The sequence below is a fragment of the Sander lucioperca genome, chromosome 3 (assembly GCF_008315115.2).
Source record: "Sander lucioperca isolate FBNREF2018 chromosome 3, SLUC_FBN_1.2, whole genome shotgun sequence".
Classification (NCBI taxonomy): domain Eukaryota; kingdom Metazoa; phylum Chordata; class Actinopteri; order Perciformes; family Percidae; genus Sander; species Sander lucioperca.
In genome coordinates, this window is record NC_050175.1 from 15,844,875 (window position 1) to 15,863,954 (window position 19,080).

Here is a 19,080-nt window from a genome sequence, read left to right on the forward strand (position 1 = left end):
GTGGTATGAGGAGGTGTTTTTTTGTGTGTCTGTTTGGCTGTCTGTCTGTCCCCACGGCATTCGTTGTCTGTCAGTTTTTGCATTGTCTTAGCCTACACACACGCACTAACACACGCAGAAACACACACACTCATGCATACGGCAGCCTCTCTCTCATGTGAAGGGTCCGGGCATTCCAGCGGTAATTCATTCCCGTAAAGAGAGAGAGAGAGAGAGAGAGATTCAATGAGAGAGACAGACCGGGCGAGCAAGCGAGAGGTGGGAAGGAGGAGGGAGGGAGGTTGCTATTGTCTGACACCAGCACTTAGGGGTCCGCTGGACACACATGTACGCTTGAACGCACACATCCATGCACACACATGCACGCAAACACACACCCTCCCACACATTTATTTGTGCATTTGCAGCTAAAAAAGTCAATTGAGGCAAAAATGCAATTACACATGCAGGTATGCAGATATTGAAGACACACCATCACACACACATGACATATATATGGCTTTGAAATTGTGATTTTTTTTCTAATTTATGCTCAATCCGTGTGTGTGTGTGTGTGTGTGTGTGTGTGTGTGTGAGTATGGGTCATAGGTCAGTGCCAGCCTTTATGTGTTAAAAAGAGCACTAAGAGAGACTACCAACTGTGACACACACACACTTGCTGCAATTAGCCATTACACCACACTCTGTGTGTGGGGGGGTGTTATCGAATGCCAAAGCGCTGATTGAAAGAAGAGAGTAAGAGTGATATATAGTGAGAGGCAACGCCGCTCATCTCTTCTCATCTCTTATCCTTTTAGCCTTCCCTCTCTTCACGCCGCTCATCCGCTCATTCCTTGTGTTCCGTCATCCATACATCAAAATGTGCATTCATTTATCATTACTCTAATCACAATCTATCAAATAATTTATGCTTTGACTAAGAATTACTCTTCTTGCTACGTACTGAGTTTTCTGTCTCATTCAAGCCTACTTTTATGTTTCTACTTTATGTAGCAGTGTAGCTTAGAGAGATGCGCAAGAAAAAGGGGAGTCTTTGCCATTGTGCAATTTGAGCTTCCAGTGTCATAAGCATGTGGTATGTTCCTCCTTTTGTGAAAGTGTTTTTACGGATCTGTTTGATTTTAGAGAATATTGAATTTTCTTAATTTATGTCTTATTAGCATTAGCATTTGTAATATCACTTCTGTGGCTTTATTATTTTTAGTGAAGGAGTTACTAAAATGTGATTTCAGCTGTTCACTGGGTAAACTATTAAGCTGCGCTTCAGAACAGGAAACTCGTGTGTGTGTGTGTGTGTGTGTGTGTGTGTGTGTGTGCGTGCATGTGTGCGTGTGTGTGTGTGTGCGTGTGTGTGTGTGTGTGTGTGTGTGTGTGTGTGTGTGTGTGCGTGCGTGTGCGCAGGCGTGCGTGCGTGCATGCGCCCATAGTGTCGTGCTCAGGGCCTCTAATGCTGCCTCTTACTCCTAATGGGAGGAGACAGCGGAGACTGGGCCACAATAGAACAGATTTAGATGGAGAGGTGCTGTGCATGCGTGTGAGTATGTGTGTGTGCCAGAGTGTGTGTGCATGAGTTAAAGAGGATCGAGAGAACGATGCAGGTTCAAACGTCTTGTCTGTCTTTTGCACTTTTTTTGTTTTGCTGTTTCTCTCTCTCTCTCTCTCTCTCTCTCTCTCTCTCTCTCTCTCTCTCTCTCTCTCTCTCTCTCTCTCTTCCTCTGGGTCCGTGGGGAGAGCCCTATAGATTGGCTGGTTGGATAGTTCTCCCCCTCTACATGCCCAGGCCTTGTAAAGCATGATTAAATTGTCATTGTTTCGACAGTGTGTAAGGGGGGTTCAAAAAGACAAAAGGGGAAAGATACAGTAGAAAGGGACATGGATAGAGACTAAGAGAGAGAGAGCGAGAAAGAGAAATGAATGACCATGCTGCCTTCCGACTGACAGTGAAATATTCCTCCTCTCATCCTCCCATCATGCTTCATGTGTGTGCCTGATGGGGAGAGAATGACAGCCCAGTCCATCACCCCACCCCTCTGTTTATTTTTATTTTTTTAGTCTTTCTCCCTTTGCTTTTTCTCTTTGTGTCGTCTGTGCACTTGGCCTCTTCTTTGGTATAATTCACATTAATAAATACATGATAAAGTTTATCAAATTTTCATGACAAATTAACTCCATCATCACACAAATATAGTCAACCTAGTTATACATCATCACTTAATTTACCATACATTCAGACGTCCTGGCGCTAAACAAAACAAAAACAAAAGCGCATCTTTTCTGAATCAGAGAATGGTGATTAAATAACACTTTTTTGCCTTTATAATAACAGCATGCACTATAAAGTACTGTAATACTCATGGTTTTCTTGTGATAAAGGAGAGGAGAAGGATTCTTAAAAAAAGTTTTTTAAATTGTCCACGTTTTGCGTCATAACTGCTTATTGCCACCAAACTATTGAATTTTTTTTATCATCATAGGATAGAAAGTATTCAAAATTACATGTAAACTTTAAAACGCAACACATATTTTATTGAAATAAGTAGCAATTTCAAAACAGCAATTTTTTTAACGTTAACGATTTTACGTTATTTTCTTTTTTTCTGCTTTGTTTCGAGTCTTCACTGATGTTATAAAGCAGATTGTTTTATTACAAAAACAAACAAGCAAAATGTACTCTCTAAATGCAAATAGATTGGTACATAATATGTGCTGGTTTGTGTAAAATGCATGATAGGTATTGTTTATATAAAGGTTTTATCGTATCATTCACATTCCATGAAGTTTTTGAGGAAAAGGAAAGGTCTCTAACAAATGTTGAGGATAGAAAGCAGCTCATTCTGCAGATTTATTTTGTTACAAAGAACAAACCGCTCGACGGTGTTCCTGTTTCTTCGCCCCTAACATTTTCCCAGCGAGTCATGTCAGTCACATGTTCACACACATTGTTGTGCACATGTGCAACCCAGAATCTGTCTGTGACCATTAAAGAAAAATGCATCAGTGTGTATGGCCCATGTTTCTGTGTGTGTGTTTTGTTTTTGTCTTTTAACTCTGTGTTTGCAGTGCGGACTTAAGTTGTAGCAGCGCGTTTTATATAGGTTGATGTTCAATAAAATATTTTACATAAGCCTTAGATTTTCAAAATTATCACACGCCACAATCAGCCTTTTTCATAGACAAACTATAGAAAATATCTGGCGAGTTGAAACAGAACAGGCACTTAAATATTTAGAAGTGCGGAAATGCCCACAGCTTCAATCACTTTCTTCAAACCTTTTCAGGTATGTTGTCCTCAGTATGTACGTTCCTCTACGTAGCTGATACGCACTTCTCTTGACCGCCGCAGATAATTCATTTCCCCTTTATCCCCGTCTTTTTTCACCATTCACCCCCCGCACACACACTCCTCCTCTCCCTCCCCACACTCCCCTCCCTCGTGGAGCTGTCACCTTTCTGCACCCGCTCAGTCCCTATTAAGGCCGACAGCCCATCTGCCGCCTGCCCCGCTAACAGCTCCCGTCGCTAACGCACACACACACATCCACATTTACTCAGACACACAAAGGGCTGCAGTGTCGAACCCTACTTGCCCTGATGCATGTGCAGACACGCGCAGAGGAACATAGTCACACACCTTCGCATATAAATATGTTAATGCACTCAGTATTTGTGATTATCTAATGATCATTTTAATGTCTCACTGTTACACACACACAAACACATGACTTTATCAGACTCTATTCATGAGACTTGATGTTTTACAAATATGTCATTATTATATCACACGTGCAAATATTAAATTTACATTTTTAACAATTATCTGACAACATTATCAGGAACAACTAACAGTGCAGTCATATCGCACCACCTTTTACCAGCCAGGAGCCTAGTAATGGAAACAAGAGCCACAGTTGTATTGTTAAGATGCAAGAAAGGGAACAGTATAAAAGGAAAATACATTTGAATTTTTTTTTTCTTTTTCACTTTGCTTTGTCCGATTTTTGGTTTTGCATATTGTGAGGAGGTGGACTGGATGTCCCCGTTCTTTTGCCATTTATATCCTGCAAATTAATTTGTCGTTAGTTTTTTGTTCATCAGTGTTCATATGTGTGTATGTCACCTACAGTATGAAACTGTGTTTGTTAATTAAACTATGTTTATGTGGATATTTATGGGATATGTGACTGGAAGATATCACACTGCCCTGACTAGAGGGGTAATTAGGAAGGGCAGTTGGAGCCCTGTGTGTGTATGTGTGCGTGTTGTGGCATTTGCTCCCTTCAGGGATAGGTGCGTTTTGCATTAGCAAGAATGGCAACTGTCTCATTAATCACTGCATCACCATGTCACACACACACACACACACACACACACACACACACGTGTGTGCACACACACACACACACACACACATACTGTGTCGTGGTCATTCTGTTCACAGATGGGCCAGCAACACATGAGCGAGTCACTGAGCATCAGAAAGACACCCACAATCTCCTTACTTTCACACACACACACACACACACACACACACATACACACACAAACCTCACATCCACAATGTGAGCATGTGTGTCTGTGCTGGTGCCGCTTACATGTAGTGACAGGAGCGTGAAATAGGTCAGGTAGAATCACATAGGTTAATACTCTTCCCTTTTTTCTCTCCTTTTGCTTTGTACGCGTGTATACATATTTATGACATGAGCTATTTCTTTTGCTGATGTGTAAGTACCTTTATGGCATTGAATGCTTAAAATGAAAGGTTTCTTTAAATAATCTGAATCCTGAATTGTGTCTATTGTATTTTTTCTCTTGTAAGATTTCCCTGCATTGAAAAGAATGACTAACCACTGTTGATGCCTGATTTAAATGATTGTTTGCTGATGTTAAGATGCCTTTTAGCCTAAATTTAATCTCCTGGAATAAATAAAGACATGAAAAAAAAAAACGATTACTTAGCCATAAGGTATAATGTAATAAAACAGAATCTCCCTTTGACAGAATCTCCCTTTGTAATCCCCAACAGTTTTAGTGTCCGGGTTAATGCAAGTGGCAGACTGGAGGTGATTTCTGCAAAATCAAAAGGCCTTTTGCTGTTTAGCTAAAACACTGTAACAGTGATTTGTCTCAGGACACGGTAAACTCAGGTTTTCTTTCTAAAATTGCATCTCATGGTTCACGGTAATGAGGATGTAAAGCTATAGTTTATAAGGAAGTCACGTCACCCTTCCAATGTTTGCCGAATTTCTCCCTTTCATCTTCATCTTATTAATCTCATTTACTTTATGTTGGTCCGTGGAAGGATTCACAATTCACGAACAGCTTCTTTTGTGATTGGAAAGGTCGGGATGGGGATTCAAACTAACAACATCATGTATACATGGTACTGGGTGTACCTTAGTCCAGTGTGACACCAGGATACTCCCCCAATAAAAAAAAAAGCAGTATTAAGTGTTGCCTGTCTATATAGCATTGTGACACCGCAACCAAAGCCAATAAGTGTCTGAAGCAGCAGCAGCAAGATATCGATTCCTCCTATTCACCAGAGTGGAACTAAAACCTACATATTACACACCCTGGCCCTCCACCTCTCACTGAGCCAACCCAGCTCTGTGGATGGAGGGAAGGGGGGGCTGTCAGACGAGTGATTGGTCTGTCTGCCTACACCTTAAAAGCAACCCACAGTGCGACAACATTACACACACGCATACGTACACACCAATGTCTGTGTGTTTGTGTGGTAAACGTGTCTATCAGTTTGTGACACATACTAACATCCTGCTCTATTTACTGATACACATCGTCTGAGACAACACGCACACACAGGACTGTGGTAATGACTCCTGTAAAAAATATTCAGCTAAACCAAAACAACATTAACTGAAAGAAGTATGATTATTTAATGTAATAGCTATTTAGCTTCTTGCATTGCTCGAAGAGCTCCCGGGCGTTATTGCTTTGACAAGTTTGCTGTGAAAAGATTAGTCAGAACCAATGTAAAATATTTACTGTTAAAATTTGTAGATTTCTCAGCAAAGTTTCAAGTTTTTTTTTTCAAGTTTCTTTTATAGGCCCATTTTGGAATAACCAAACATAATTATTTTGACTTATCTGTCATTATGCCAAAAAAAAAAAAATACAAATCCTTAAAATGCAAAGCACAGGGACGCCTCAAGCATCGCCAGAAGGCGTCTCTTATGTATTATTTCAGAGGGATCACTTACCAGTTGCGTCCTGACATCTGTTTGCCAGTCTGAATTGGTTTCTGTATTTTCTATATTTTGTTTGTGTGTAATAAAGTGTATTTCTTCCCAAAAGCCCCGCTCCATTCTCCCCTGATAGTTTTGTTTAAATGTTGGCCACCCAGCCAATTTTATCATAAACCCTGCCTTCTCTCCTCCTTGACGTCAGCTATAGGCACTGTCCCTTTTTTCTTGCAACGCCGTGTTTGTAATTTATTTATTTTTTGCAATGGATAATTTTGATTCTGTTGCCCGCAGTGACCTTATCACTCCGGCGACAGCTCCTCCCATGACGACAGTGCTGGGTTTGAGTGACGGATAGCAGTCCCTCCTCCGGTGCTTTTACTTTTATATTACCTCAGTCTGAAGCCTTTTTGCAAGGCTAAAACTGGTAAAACTCCTCTGACGTTAAACATAGCCGGGGTGTGCTTCAATTAGTAGTCTGACGCAGCCACCAGATCGCGCACAGACAGATGCATTTGACAGAAATGTGTTAGCACGTTCCAGGATCAAAGTCTCGTGTACTGGTTTAAAGTCACAACCCGTCCTCTGTGCATCTGTCTGTCTGGCTGACAGCTGTCTGTCTGTCGGTGCTCTCAGCATGTCGGCCTGTGTGTCAGTCTGTCTTTCTATTGCGTCTTCGAACCTGACTGTCCGCATACCTACCTGTCTCTATCCTGCCTGTGCTAAGTAGTTGCATACGCATATAACTATTTGTGTATCCTGTAGCTGTTCGTTATTTCTACTGCAAAAGCAAAAAAGTGTACGTTGAATGTGTGTGTGTGTGTGTGTGTGTGTGTGTGTGTGTGTGCGTGTGCGCGCGCGTGTGTGTGTGTGTGTGCGTGTGCATTAACTACATGTGTAACACATGACATGGTCTCCAATTTTATTGTAACTTATAACTTGTAACTTTTTTGTTTTTATTCTTTATCTTACTGCAAGCTTTTTCTTCCTTTTTCTATCCATGTTAGTGGCCTTACCTATTGTTAAAAAAAAATATATAAGATTTCTACATTTCTTATTGTATTACATTATTTGTCCCTGGACAATTGATATGTATGTGTTCTCCTAATGTTTAAATTTTAAAAACAGTTTTCAGTCTTTTTTTAATAGATGTTGTATCTTTTACTTGACGGTAAAATGGTTTGCTCGCCATGTACCATTTGAAAGGCCATGTCTCAGCTGGTCTTTCCCATCTGCGGTTTCTCTACCTTATTCTGTTGCACTGGCTGTATTTTCACCCCTCCTTCTTTCACTTTGTCCCTGCTTGCAGAATGAACTTATCGAAGGGGCCATTGGTGAACAGCAGCAGTGACGATAACTCCAAGTCAACCTATAGTAAATGCGGCGCTGGCGCCTGGAGGATGCACCAAAGCTACGATCCACTGGAGGCAAACCACATGAGAGACGCACATGCCCTCTACAACCCCAGGTAAGACAGCATGACAAGTGGACCAAAGAAACACAAAAAGAAAAGGAAAGAGCGAAAAATGTAAAAGAAGAAGAATCTATGACTCAGGTTCAGTTTTACACAAAAGCCACACTTGACCTCTATAAACCTCAGATGAAAGAGAAAGAAGAGGCAAGCATTTGATACATCAAAAGCCAGTGTTTTTAGTGGTCCGTGGTGTGTGTGTGTGTGTGTGTGTATGTGTGTGTGTGTGTGTGTGTGTGTGTGTGTGTGTGTGTGTGTGTGTGTGTGTGTGTAAGAGAGAGAGAGAGACAGCGCTGAGAACTTTTCCCTCTGCCCTGTTAAAGCATGAGGGTTATATAGTTTTGCCTTTCTTAATTTTCATTTATGTATATCCTAAGTCAGGTATTTCTTCTTTTCCTTATTCCATGAAAGCAGGCTATATGTTCAAACGATTAAAGTATATTTTACATTTTCTGCATACACGTTTTTATAAGATCCATATTTAAAATAAGCTCCTCTGCTTTTGTGTCACCATGTGCAAAAGGCAACATTACTATACTGTATGCAATAAGCAGATTTACCTCCTTAAACGTATTAACAAAGCAGTTTCAGTACCCTGTATTTTATCTGATTTTCTTTCTTTTTTTCAGTTTTATAAAAACCCCACACAGTGACTGCTAAGATTCTTACAAACCCTAATCAATTATTTCTGTTCATCAGTAACAACAGACAAGGTCCTTGGAGTAGCCCAGTCTAAAATTTAAGGTTCCGCTTTCTAAGTGGTGTATGTTTGATATTTGATAAGCAGTTTTTAGTTGTAACACTACTATAAAGATTAAAGAAAACATGGCAAAGTGTGGAGAAAGGACTTCATTTTCTGCCACTTAATACTAGTTTTTGTGTGTGCATGTGTATATGTGTTTGCTACAAATTCTACCTAACACATTACTCAATGTGCAAATGCAAATATTTAATTTTGAAAAGATGTACTAATACTGTTATGTACTTTTTTTCTTCACCTGGAGCACTGTCTTTGTTTTGTTTTTTATTTTTAAAGTATATATCGAGTATCACAAGAAGGACACTTCAGTAGTGCAAATGCGTCACAGCATAGAGGCTTTATATTATATCTTTCAGTTGAAGGACAGTCACTGTACATTACGTTACCATTACAGTAATCCCCCATGCCATCTGCATGTGCAATAAAGGATGAAAAGTTTAACCAAAGGGATGTTTTCCTTTAAAGTTATCCAGTAGAAACCAGTTCTAGGTTTGTGTTGTTTGAGGCAGGTGAAACTGAGGGCTGCCTTAGCCTATTTTTTTTAGAACATAAACTGTAAATATGCTGCTTGTTTCATGTTAAAACACAGCAAATGTGTGACGCATGAAACACAGACAGAATTTCTCTCTCTTCATTTTCATCCTCCCTCTCTGCCACTTCCTCTCTCTGTATTTTAATCATTCTAAGTGTCTCCCAATAAAAGATAGAGCATCATGCCCAGATTTCAAAAGTGTAATTGTAAGTATTTGTTTTGTACATAATGAGCACAATGCTGGTTTGTTGCACATATGTTTGTATTTTATTCAATATTTTCTCACCTGAGATTGTTGTAACCCAGCACTGCCAATGATTTGAAATGCCATTATTAAATGCCATTGTGGCAAAAAGTGCTCAGATTAGCTTTCCAAAACTTTATCTATTGGTTGGGTATTTGATGTGTTTAGACAGTCACTTGCTGGATTTAATCTGTTTGTAACCAAACAACGTTATGCTGCATGGTCTCAGTAACTGACATGGGTAACTTAACGAACATTACAATCATGCATTATGATGTTATTGTTGTATTATTGCAGCCTATTAAAACACTATTGATTAGTGCATTGTTAGTCTTTTGCAGAGTGTGTGTGTGTGTGTGTGTGTGTGTGTGTGTGTGTGTGTGTGTGCACTGTAGACTGGGAAGTCTTAGTCCAATAGGATTTCAGGGTTAGTCTGGGTCAAGCCAATTACAGGTCTGGCAAGTCATTCTCACGCAGACTCTCAGCCAGTCACCAAGAGGAGTATGACTAGCACAATGTGTGTGTGTGTGTGTGTGTGTGTGTGTGTGTGTGTGTGTGTGTGTGTGTGTGTGTGTGTGTGTGTGTGTGTGTGTGTTGGCAAACAGGGAAGTCTAGTGATGAGAGGTGTAAAGGTTTGCCAGGGGCTAGGGAGTCACCCCATGGCTTGACGTCACACACTACATTCGCACTAATGTATACACACACACTAAAACTCTGCACTGGGGAACATTATTTGCTTGGTTCAACTTTTGGACCAAGTTAAAACAAACTTCAGAATTTATCTCAAGAAGTTTACTGAAACACTGCAATGGAGGAATATATATTGTATTAAACAGAGTAATCTATCCTCAACAATATGCTCACAGCAGTAAGTTTAACTTGTCATAGTAGGAAAAGCACATGTTACTAATAACATTATAATAATAATTAGGCTCTAAATGGTAAAGATGAAGGTAAATACCTCTCACCTCACACATACATGCAGTAGGTGCATTTTTTCTCATACAAAAACAGGAGTGCATTTGCACACACACACACACACACACACACACACGCAGTATAACATCACATGTACATTCCCTCTAGGATATCTGACCTCCAACTGTGTTGATGGGATTTAGTCACCCAATTGACATTAACACTCTCACACACACGCACACTTGATGTGCCTTTGGGGAAATAAACTACAATTTCTGTTGTACAACAACAATTTATATACTTGTGGCCAAAATATTAAAATATTTCAACATGTGTTTATTGATTTGGAACGATATTTACACATTCTGTTGTTAGCACTGAGAAAGCATACTCTCATTTAATCCATCAAAAAACTAAATTGTTTTATTTAAGACATAATGTGAAAAACCTTCATATGCTTTGTTTCCTGGAGCTTTTGCTCAAATGAAAACTTCTGAAGGAATTCCTAATTTGTTTTTGGAGATCTGCAGTTTTCATTGGGCGGCAACAATATTATTCCTCTTTTTATTTAGGCCATCAAACCATGGGAATGTGATTGATGTCAGGCCGCCTGGATGCGCTTGAACACACACACACACACACACACACACACACACACACACACTCACACATTGCTGTAAACTGAGCCCCATGTAATCATAATGATAAAGCAGATTGCCTTAACACACAGATGGGCTTCCCAACAGCTCTGTGTGTGTGTGTGTGTGTGTGTGTGTGTGTGTGTGTGTGTGTGTGTGTGTGTGTGTGTTGCGTGCGCGCGTGCGCAAGTGTGGACAACGCTGATTGGATTGCAGATTTATAGAAGAGGATTACTGCTGGAGCAGAGAGAGAGAGCCAAAGAGAGAGAGGGTTCCAGACACTCACCTCTCATTAACTTCCACCCCCTTCACCTCAACTTGCCTTATTTTCAGTCATGGGCAAAACACACACACACACAGAAACATGCACAGTCAAGATGCTGTGTCGATGCAGCACCTCATTTTTCCATGCAGTGCCAAATTTATGCTTATTAAATAATTTTACAATAAAATAATAAAGGAGGATTTCAATTCTTGTAATGTGCAATTATGACTTTAGGAAAGCAAATTTTGATACAATGTGAAAGCATAGCCAATGCTGCAAAGATGAGCAGCAGCGGACAGACACTTATTGTCAGTGGATTGTACGACGAAACATAAAATTCAGTTGAGACTGGCTGACATGGACACTGTAGAAAATGGAAAAAATAAATAAAAATGATAGACATTCAAAGAGAATGTAAAATAGACAGAAAGAAACAGGTACCTGTAGGCCAGCAAGAAACAGACAGAGAGGCAGAGACAGTGGGCACTCCAGCAAACCTGATTATGACTGGATGTGAATTAGATTCCCTAACAGATGGTCCGGGATCGAGGCTGTAAGGTGCATCAGCCAGCAGTGAGGGGAGGGTTGGGGGAGGAAGGAGGGCAAGAGGAAAAAGAGGAAAGATCAGGCGAGGGAGGCAGAGGGGACAAGTGTCAACAGCAGTTGTTGACAATAGAGATCCATTTAGTTCGAAGGCTTTTGAATTATTATTTAAAACATTTGGGTAATGTGGAAGGAATTTTGTATTTTAAGACATATTCCACAACATTCACTTTCTTTTTTTGATCCACAGTAACTACAGTCACATATTGTCATCATACAGTAAAAGTAATGACATGGCTGAATCTCTACTGTTCACTTGTATCAGAATGTTAGTTCTTCCTTCTTCTAAATGTGTTATTTGTAGAATAATGAATGCTGAATTTAGTAGGAAGCTGTGAACTTAGCCTGTTTAGGGCAGATTTTCTCAATTTTTACAGATGCTGTGCATTATTGTACATACTCTAGCTTTGCTCTCTCTCTCTTCCTGTGATGGATAGGTGTAAATCATCACAATCCTGTAGTGACAGCCCAATTTCCCCAAATCTGATCTGCTTAAAGAATGCAGCTTTGACGCTCTACTCGCTGATGTCGCCTCTCCTCTTCTCTCCTATCCTTGCCTCCCCTCTCCCATATTTTTTTTTCAGATCGAGCACCACTTTATTTCACACACTCTCTTTCTTTCTGTCTCTCCTCTCTTTTGCAGCATTGTGCTCTCTGTTCCCATTCCTTCCTTGTCTGTTTTCCCCTTCCTCCCCTCCCCTCTCTCTGCCTCCGTCCCATGTCACATTTGAAAGCCCTGTCATATTTACTAGAGTGGAAATCCTCTTTCACCATCTGCTTAATAAAATGTGGTTTTAATCTGATGGGGGATATTTTGTTTTTTTAAACACTTTTTTTTATTATACTTCTGCGCAATTTCATTTGATATGGCACCTTGCCCATCTATCTATCTGTCTGAGTATGAGAGAGAGAGAGTGTAGGATTGTACGCAGAGAGCTGTACGTCTCAATGTACACAAATGGTCAAATGTGTGAGTGTGCGTGTGTGTGTGTGTGTGTGTGTGTGTGTGTGTGTGTGTGTGTGTGTGTGTGTGTGTGTGTCAGCCACAATCGCAAGTGTCAGTAAGTGTTTGGAAGGGCTGTTGCACCCCTAATGCTTAGCGATAACACTACTAATCCACACACACACATAGAAAGATAGACGGACACTAACCTTGATCAATTACCTTTCTTTTATAAAAGAAACCAGCCTACAATGTATGTCCCTTATACCCCTGCACAAACATCACCATATACCCCTGCACAATATCATGTGAATACGCAGTATGGATGTGTTCAGTCACATCACATTTATTGGTCCTAACAAATTAAATATGTATGTGTAATTTTTCATAAAAAGGAGAATTAACATTTTCGATTTTGCCACATGCAGCATCTCCTATAAAAGGTTTCCGTAACAAAAGGCTGAATTCAATAATTTAGCTCATTTTCACTCTTCTGGCTTTCCAGTAAAAGGCTTGAGGTCTCTACTTGTACATGGTATGCAATTTAGTCTGCCAAGTCCTGAAATAGAACTGAATTAGACATCTAATTTGCAGTAATTTGTGTATTTGATGATTTAGCAAATAACTACCTGAAAACAGACTAACTGTTAACTGTACTCGTGATGTGCAGCATACTGGACAGAGTTTAGCTGTTGTAGAGGTTTGAAGCACTGTTCTTACAGTAGACAACCACCCTTACAAATACAATGACATACAGCAGATAAAGGAGACAGAAAGAGAGAGACAAAGAGAGAGGTAAGGAGAGAGAGAGACATGGTGACAAAGATAGCGCCTGGCAGGAACACACTTATCAGCAACTGCTCCGCAAGAAAATGACCTAAATCATCAAGATTCCCATCTGAGGCACACACACACACACACACACACACACACACACACACACACACACACACACAGGGTTAGCAGTGCACTGCCTTCACGTTTTTTCCCTGAACAAGCTCAACCTCTTCATATCTTTCCACTTAAATAACTACACCAATGCAGTCAGACTCTCAAATCTAAATCATTCTTTTTACAGACCAGGGAAGACCTTGAGAGGAAAAGGAATTCCCTTAAAAATTTGGAATATAATCACCTTTTATGAGAAGAGAACAGACCGAAAAAAGAAGAGAGAAGAAGATGAAACCGTTTTTAACAATACCTCTATGTGATGATTGAAGACATAGGCAATGTATTGATATCACTAGACTCAACATGATAGTCCTGAACAGTCTGCAGTTTGGAAAGCACATAATTCTTAATCAATCGTGTTTGGCCGAGCCTGCCCTGTGTGCTGTCTCCCACTGTGTATCCATTCACATCTAGATTGTGTGTGTGTGTGTGTGTGTGTGTGTGTGTGTGTGTGTGTGTGTGTGTGTGTGTGCGCGTGTGTAAACTTTATAAACCCCAGGATGCATCATAACAGCTTTAGCCCCACTAGTGTGCCTCTGTAAGTTAAGTCTTACCCAATTCATTTCACACCTGTGTATGTGTTTGTAGGTAGTTGTGCACAGCAAAGGTGTGTGTAGGTCTGTCTGTTACATTAAAATTCATACCTAGAAGGAGTCGTGGTGTCTAAACACACTCACACACTCACATTTCCTCTACTCTGCTGGTCTTTACAGCCCAACAGCCCATTGGGCAGAATGTGTTTTAGCCATTATCACATTGATTGTATGTAATCAGGGGTTTATTCTGCAGCCAATGAAGTGAATTACAGGTTTCCTGCCCCACTAACACTGTAACAATTGATCTGCTCCCTGGTGTGTGTGTGTGTGTGTGTGTGTGTGTGTGTGTGTGTGTGTGTGTGTGTGTGTGTGTGTGTGTGTGTGTGTGTGTGTGTGTGTGTGTGTGTGAGACAGGGTATAGATGCACGAGAAAGAGAGAGAAGCAATGCTAGTGTGTTTGTGTGTGAGAAGTAGAAACAACTAGAGAGAGAGGGAGCGACTGAGACCCAAAGAGAGGGCAAGAGAGAGAGCTCAGTAGGAGGCAGAGTGGTTTAGATTGACTGTCGCTGCGTGAGTTTTTATTTTTTATTTTATTCATCTTTCTCCCTGAAAACAACTATAATCATCGTCACACTGTGAGTCTATGGAGCTAAACTCAAACTCACAGCAACATAGATTATTTTCTCTCTGTGTTTCTCCGCGCACACATTACACAATGCGCATATAAAAACACAGATTCAGTTACTTCTTACCCAGAAAATGGCACACAGAATGACACACATGCATTTGTACATGTTTGTTTGTGTTTTTCTCTGTCCCAGTCCAATAATTCAGTCCCCAGAAAATAGAAAATGTGTTCTCGCTGTAATTCTTTAACAACAGCTGTGTGCTGCTAACAAGTCAAGTTTATGTGTGTGTGTGTGTGTGTGTTTGTGTTTTTGTGCATGTGTGCACACTCACCATTGCATATATCGAAGTAACAAGCTGACAAGCAGTTCAACAACCCTCCACAGATAGGAGCGCGTTGAAAAGGGAATACAATAGAGAGAGAAACAGAGCAAAGAAAGAAAAATAAACAGAGGAGTGTGAGGGCTGAAAAAGCAATTCAGTCAATTGATGAAATCGTTCTATTCATTTGACTATGGAAATGTTAATGCATTTTTGCTCCTGTTCCCCTTCTTACCCCATTCTTTAATTCAATGTATTTTCTTTTCTGTCTTCCATCCTTCCTTCACTTCCCCTCCGTCCCAAAGCACTGCCGGTATGATCTAGATAGAATTGTGTAAGGTTTTCACTCTCTCTCTTTTTTTCTTTTTGCTTATTGGACTGTGTGTTCTTATCAGCATCGAGAGCACAATGCTTGGTGTGATAGAAAGGTATTAGCCAACCCGTGGTAGCTACATTGTCAGCACTTCTCCCTTCTCTGTCTCTATTGCTACCATTTCTCTTTCCTCTCTGTTTTTCCTCTCTCTTATTCCTTTCCACTTATTTTGTATCACTTTTTACATGTGATTTTAAAAATATTGTTAGGGCAGTGAGATGCTTCATACCACTACACTCAAGTTTATCAGGGTGTAGTGAAATCCATATATATTTTAACAGAGCCTTTTTCATTGTCAGGGTAAGATTTAGGCAAAATATTTGTCTTAGCTGCATATGTCTCTTTTCATTATCTTCACATACAAATTATATATTTGAACTATTTTGGTTGTTGGACCATATTTAGTTGTAATGCTAACATGTTTACTCACCAATTGCTGAGATCTATGACAGAAGAGTCCATCAGGACAAGGAAGATGAGTGGTTATGAACAAATTGAGTGATATCAAAGCCTGAATGGTTAGTGAAATGTGAATGTTAAAATGACACCCAGACTATCCGTTGTAAACCTCTATTCAACTCGCAGCTACTTACACTGCTTCTCTTCTGTTCTTTAACCTGGGGCGGGACAAAAACAGTTTGGAGTTGTTTGACGATCAGTTTGTGTTTATGGCTGCCATCTAGCGAGGCAGTCGTACAAAGATTGTATATAATAAAAGGGTGCAAGTGCACACAGAAACTAAAGGAGCACACAGCAAACAGCACAGAGGCACAGAGTGAGGCAGAGAGTAGTTGGTCTAATACGATGATTGTATGTTTGTCCCTGCCAGTTGTCAGGGCGCTACGTCAGCCCACCGCTCTAATGACAGCTTGTCATACTAAAGTGGCCCACCTTCCTTCAAAACACACAGAAAAAAGATTCTTCTTTTCCCTTTCTATTTTTTTTAGACATTATTCTATTCTTTGTGTTGCTCTCTCTCTCTCTCTCTCTCTCTCTCTCTCTCTCTCTCTCTCTCTCTCTCTCTCTCCACACACGTTCACATATTTATCTCTCTTTCATGAGTCACTGTGCCTTTAAAAAAGTGAGAAATGACAAAAAAAGAAATGGGAACGAAGAGAAAGAGAAAATGACAGGGATCGAGCTGGAAATGGAGACAAGGAAAGGTAGTAATCTTTCTGATGTGTGTGTGTGTGTGTGTGTGTGTGTGTGTGTGTGTATGTGTGTGTGTGTGTGTGTGTGTGTGTGTGTGTGTGTGTGTGTGTGTGTGTGTGTGTGTTTGATGTCTGCAGGAACTAAAAGCCACTTTTGTCCGCTCGCTCTGGCTGTCTCAATCTGGTCTCATTCTGTATCTAGTTGGTGTCACAAACACTGTATGTGTGGTCAATTTTATCATCACTAATCCTAAAATCTAAACCTTGTTAACTGTCAGTCCTCATTGTAATAGACTCTAAGTGATCTGCTATTAAGTTATTTATTTCGAAGAGCTATAAATAAAAAAATAACTTAAAAAAATAAGTTATATCCGTCAACTTTGGTAAGTGAATAAGTGTCTTACAATATGGTGCTCTTCCACTGAAGTGCATCAACATGAACAGAATAGCTGGAAGAAAATGAAATTTAAAACCCTTCTTCTGTAACAGAATTAGGCAAAACGGCTAATACTAAAATCTGATTCCTGCTCTTTTTTGTGTTTTACTGCAATCGTCTCATAACACGCTGCTCACGTCTTTGAGCCCCTTGTGAAAACACAAAAAGAAGAAGAAACACACTCAAGCCTTTTCCTCTTTATATAAACCTCTTTAAACACTGAAAACATAAAGAATTGATACAAAAGGAGTCCCAACCCCTTCCCTCTCTCTCCACACTCATCTGTAGAGCAGACAGGCACAATAGGACTGCTCTTTCAGCACTGAGCCATCGTTACATAGCGCCGTAATTATACTGATAACATACATACATAAATGCATTCAACCTCTCGCTCAGCACAGCGCACTGGCTGTGATTTCTTAATCTTCTTTCCTCCTCTCCTCTGCACGCATGTCTTCTTTTTCATTCTTTTTATTCCTCCCCCTTCTACTGCCATTATTTTTCATTTATAAGCAGAGAGAGTGAGAGAGCACATAGTAAAGATGTGAGTGTGAGAAAAAGAGATGATAGAGGAAAAGAGAGAGAGAGAGAGATACGGAGCTAAGAGGAGGAATGGAAAGGGAGAAGGAAAGACAGATAAATGAGAATTTGAGAGAGAGAAAAAGGAAAAAAACACCTGAGATCTTTTGGCACTTAAACTCTTTCACTTAATGGTACTCAGAGGGATTGACGGTCGAAGGGAGGGGGCACAAAAGAGCATAAAGAGTGAAAAAGGAGAGATTAAATCATCACCATCACATCATCTGCTTAAATGTCTCTACTCTCTTTTTCTGTCACCACTGTATTTTCTCTCCCTCTGCTAGAACACAGGCTGTGCGATCTCTCATCACCCCATCACTCTTTCCCACATTTACATTAATTTCTTCATTTCTTGCTTATTCTAGCACCTTTTATGTGTTTCTGTCTTTCCTTCTGTATCCCTCCACTCTCTCCATCCCTTTTTTACCTCCTTTCCTCTTTCTTGATTTGTGTCCAAACCTTTCTCACCGTCCCCCCTCATTCCAAACGGAAGGTATACCTTGGCATCAGATAAAAGGATTTATAGACATTGGTGAATACCACAAAGCCACGATTAATGCAGTCACTGAATTAGAAGAACTTGCAGCGAGGGGATGGGAGAAGTGGTGGTGGGAATAAAATATATAATGAAAATGGGGGAAAAGGCCAAAGTATTGTACATTATAAATGTCATGTCACTTTATGAAAGGAAGAATTGACTGAAGGAAGCAATGAATTTCTGGGAAAGGTTTTGCTTCACAGTACCTGTCTAGGTTTGGCTAAAGGAAGAGGACAGCTTTGTTTTGCTGCTCATCAAACCCATTAAAGGTGCACTATGAGTTCCTGCATGGTTTCAGCGCAATTTCATTTTTGTCTCAAATCGTAGGCATCTCTCCTTGATCCGCTAGCTGCCTGCCCCCTGAACACACTGTGAAAAAGCCCGGTCTCGGGAGACAACACAGGGGTCGTAAACGTCAAACAAACACTAGAGGCACAGGCTGTGCACCAAAATACAACAAACCACCCCAGCCAATCACCGACAAGATGGGAGGGGGAGGGGGTGGGGGTTAGTGACAGTTATGGCCGTTTTACAGTAACCGCAGCCAAGCTGGCGCTCGCCATCATGACATCAAAATAACGTAGATCTTGCCAGCGCGCCCGGATTTATAGCGCGCAAGCAGAGGTCGCGCACCACTCTTTTTATTTCAGCGGTGCGCGACAAAGCAGAAACAGGAAGCATGAATGAGCTCCTGGGCAACCGGATGCCAGGACTCTCAGAGTGACTGCAAGTCTCTCTTGTAAACTTACTGAGTTAAGATGAGTTCTTTTATGGCGAATGAAAGGCTTGATCCGACGAAGTAGGTCATCGAATCAAATCGAAGCATTGACGTTAATGCTGCTGCCAGTTCTGCTGTTGTTTATCTTTTTCTTCTTCTTCTAGTCCGTAGAAAGAGCAAAGTCGGTAGCCTTTCCTCATTAGCGCCACCTCTGTTCAGGAGAAGACTGCAACTAGTGTCGCGACCACCAGCGCAGGTATAAATAGTTACGGC

The 19,080-nt window shown here is 40.6% G+C and overlaps 1 protein-coding gene across 11 annotated transcripts in view; it reads left to right on the forward strand.

The window, feature by feature from the left end:
• Positions 1–19,080, forward strand: part of esrrga (estrogen-related receptor gamma a) — a 174,553-nt gene that overhangs the window by 102,956 nt on the left and 52,517 nt on the right. For all 11 annotated transcript variants that reach the window (XM_035999364.1, XM_035999365.1, XM_035999361.1 and 8 more), the window contains one exon: positions 7,513–7,671. In XM_035999364.1, coding sequence (XP_035855257.1) covers positions 7,514–7,671 — 158 coding nt within the window. In that variant the 5' untranslated portion in view covers position 7,513. The remainder of the gene's footprint in view (positions 1–7,512; positions 7,672–19,080) is intronic.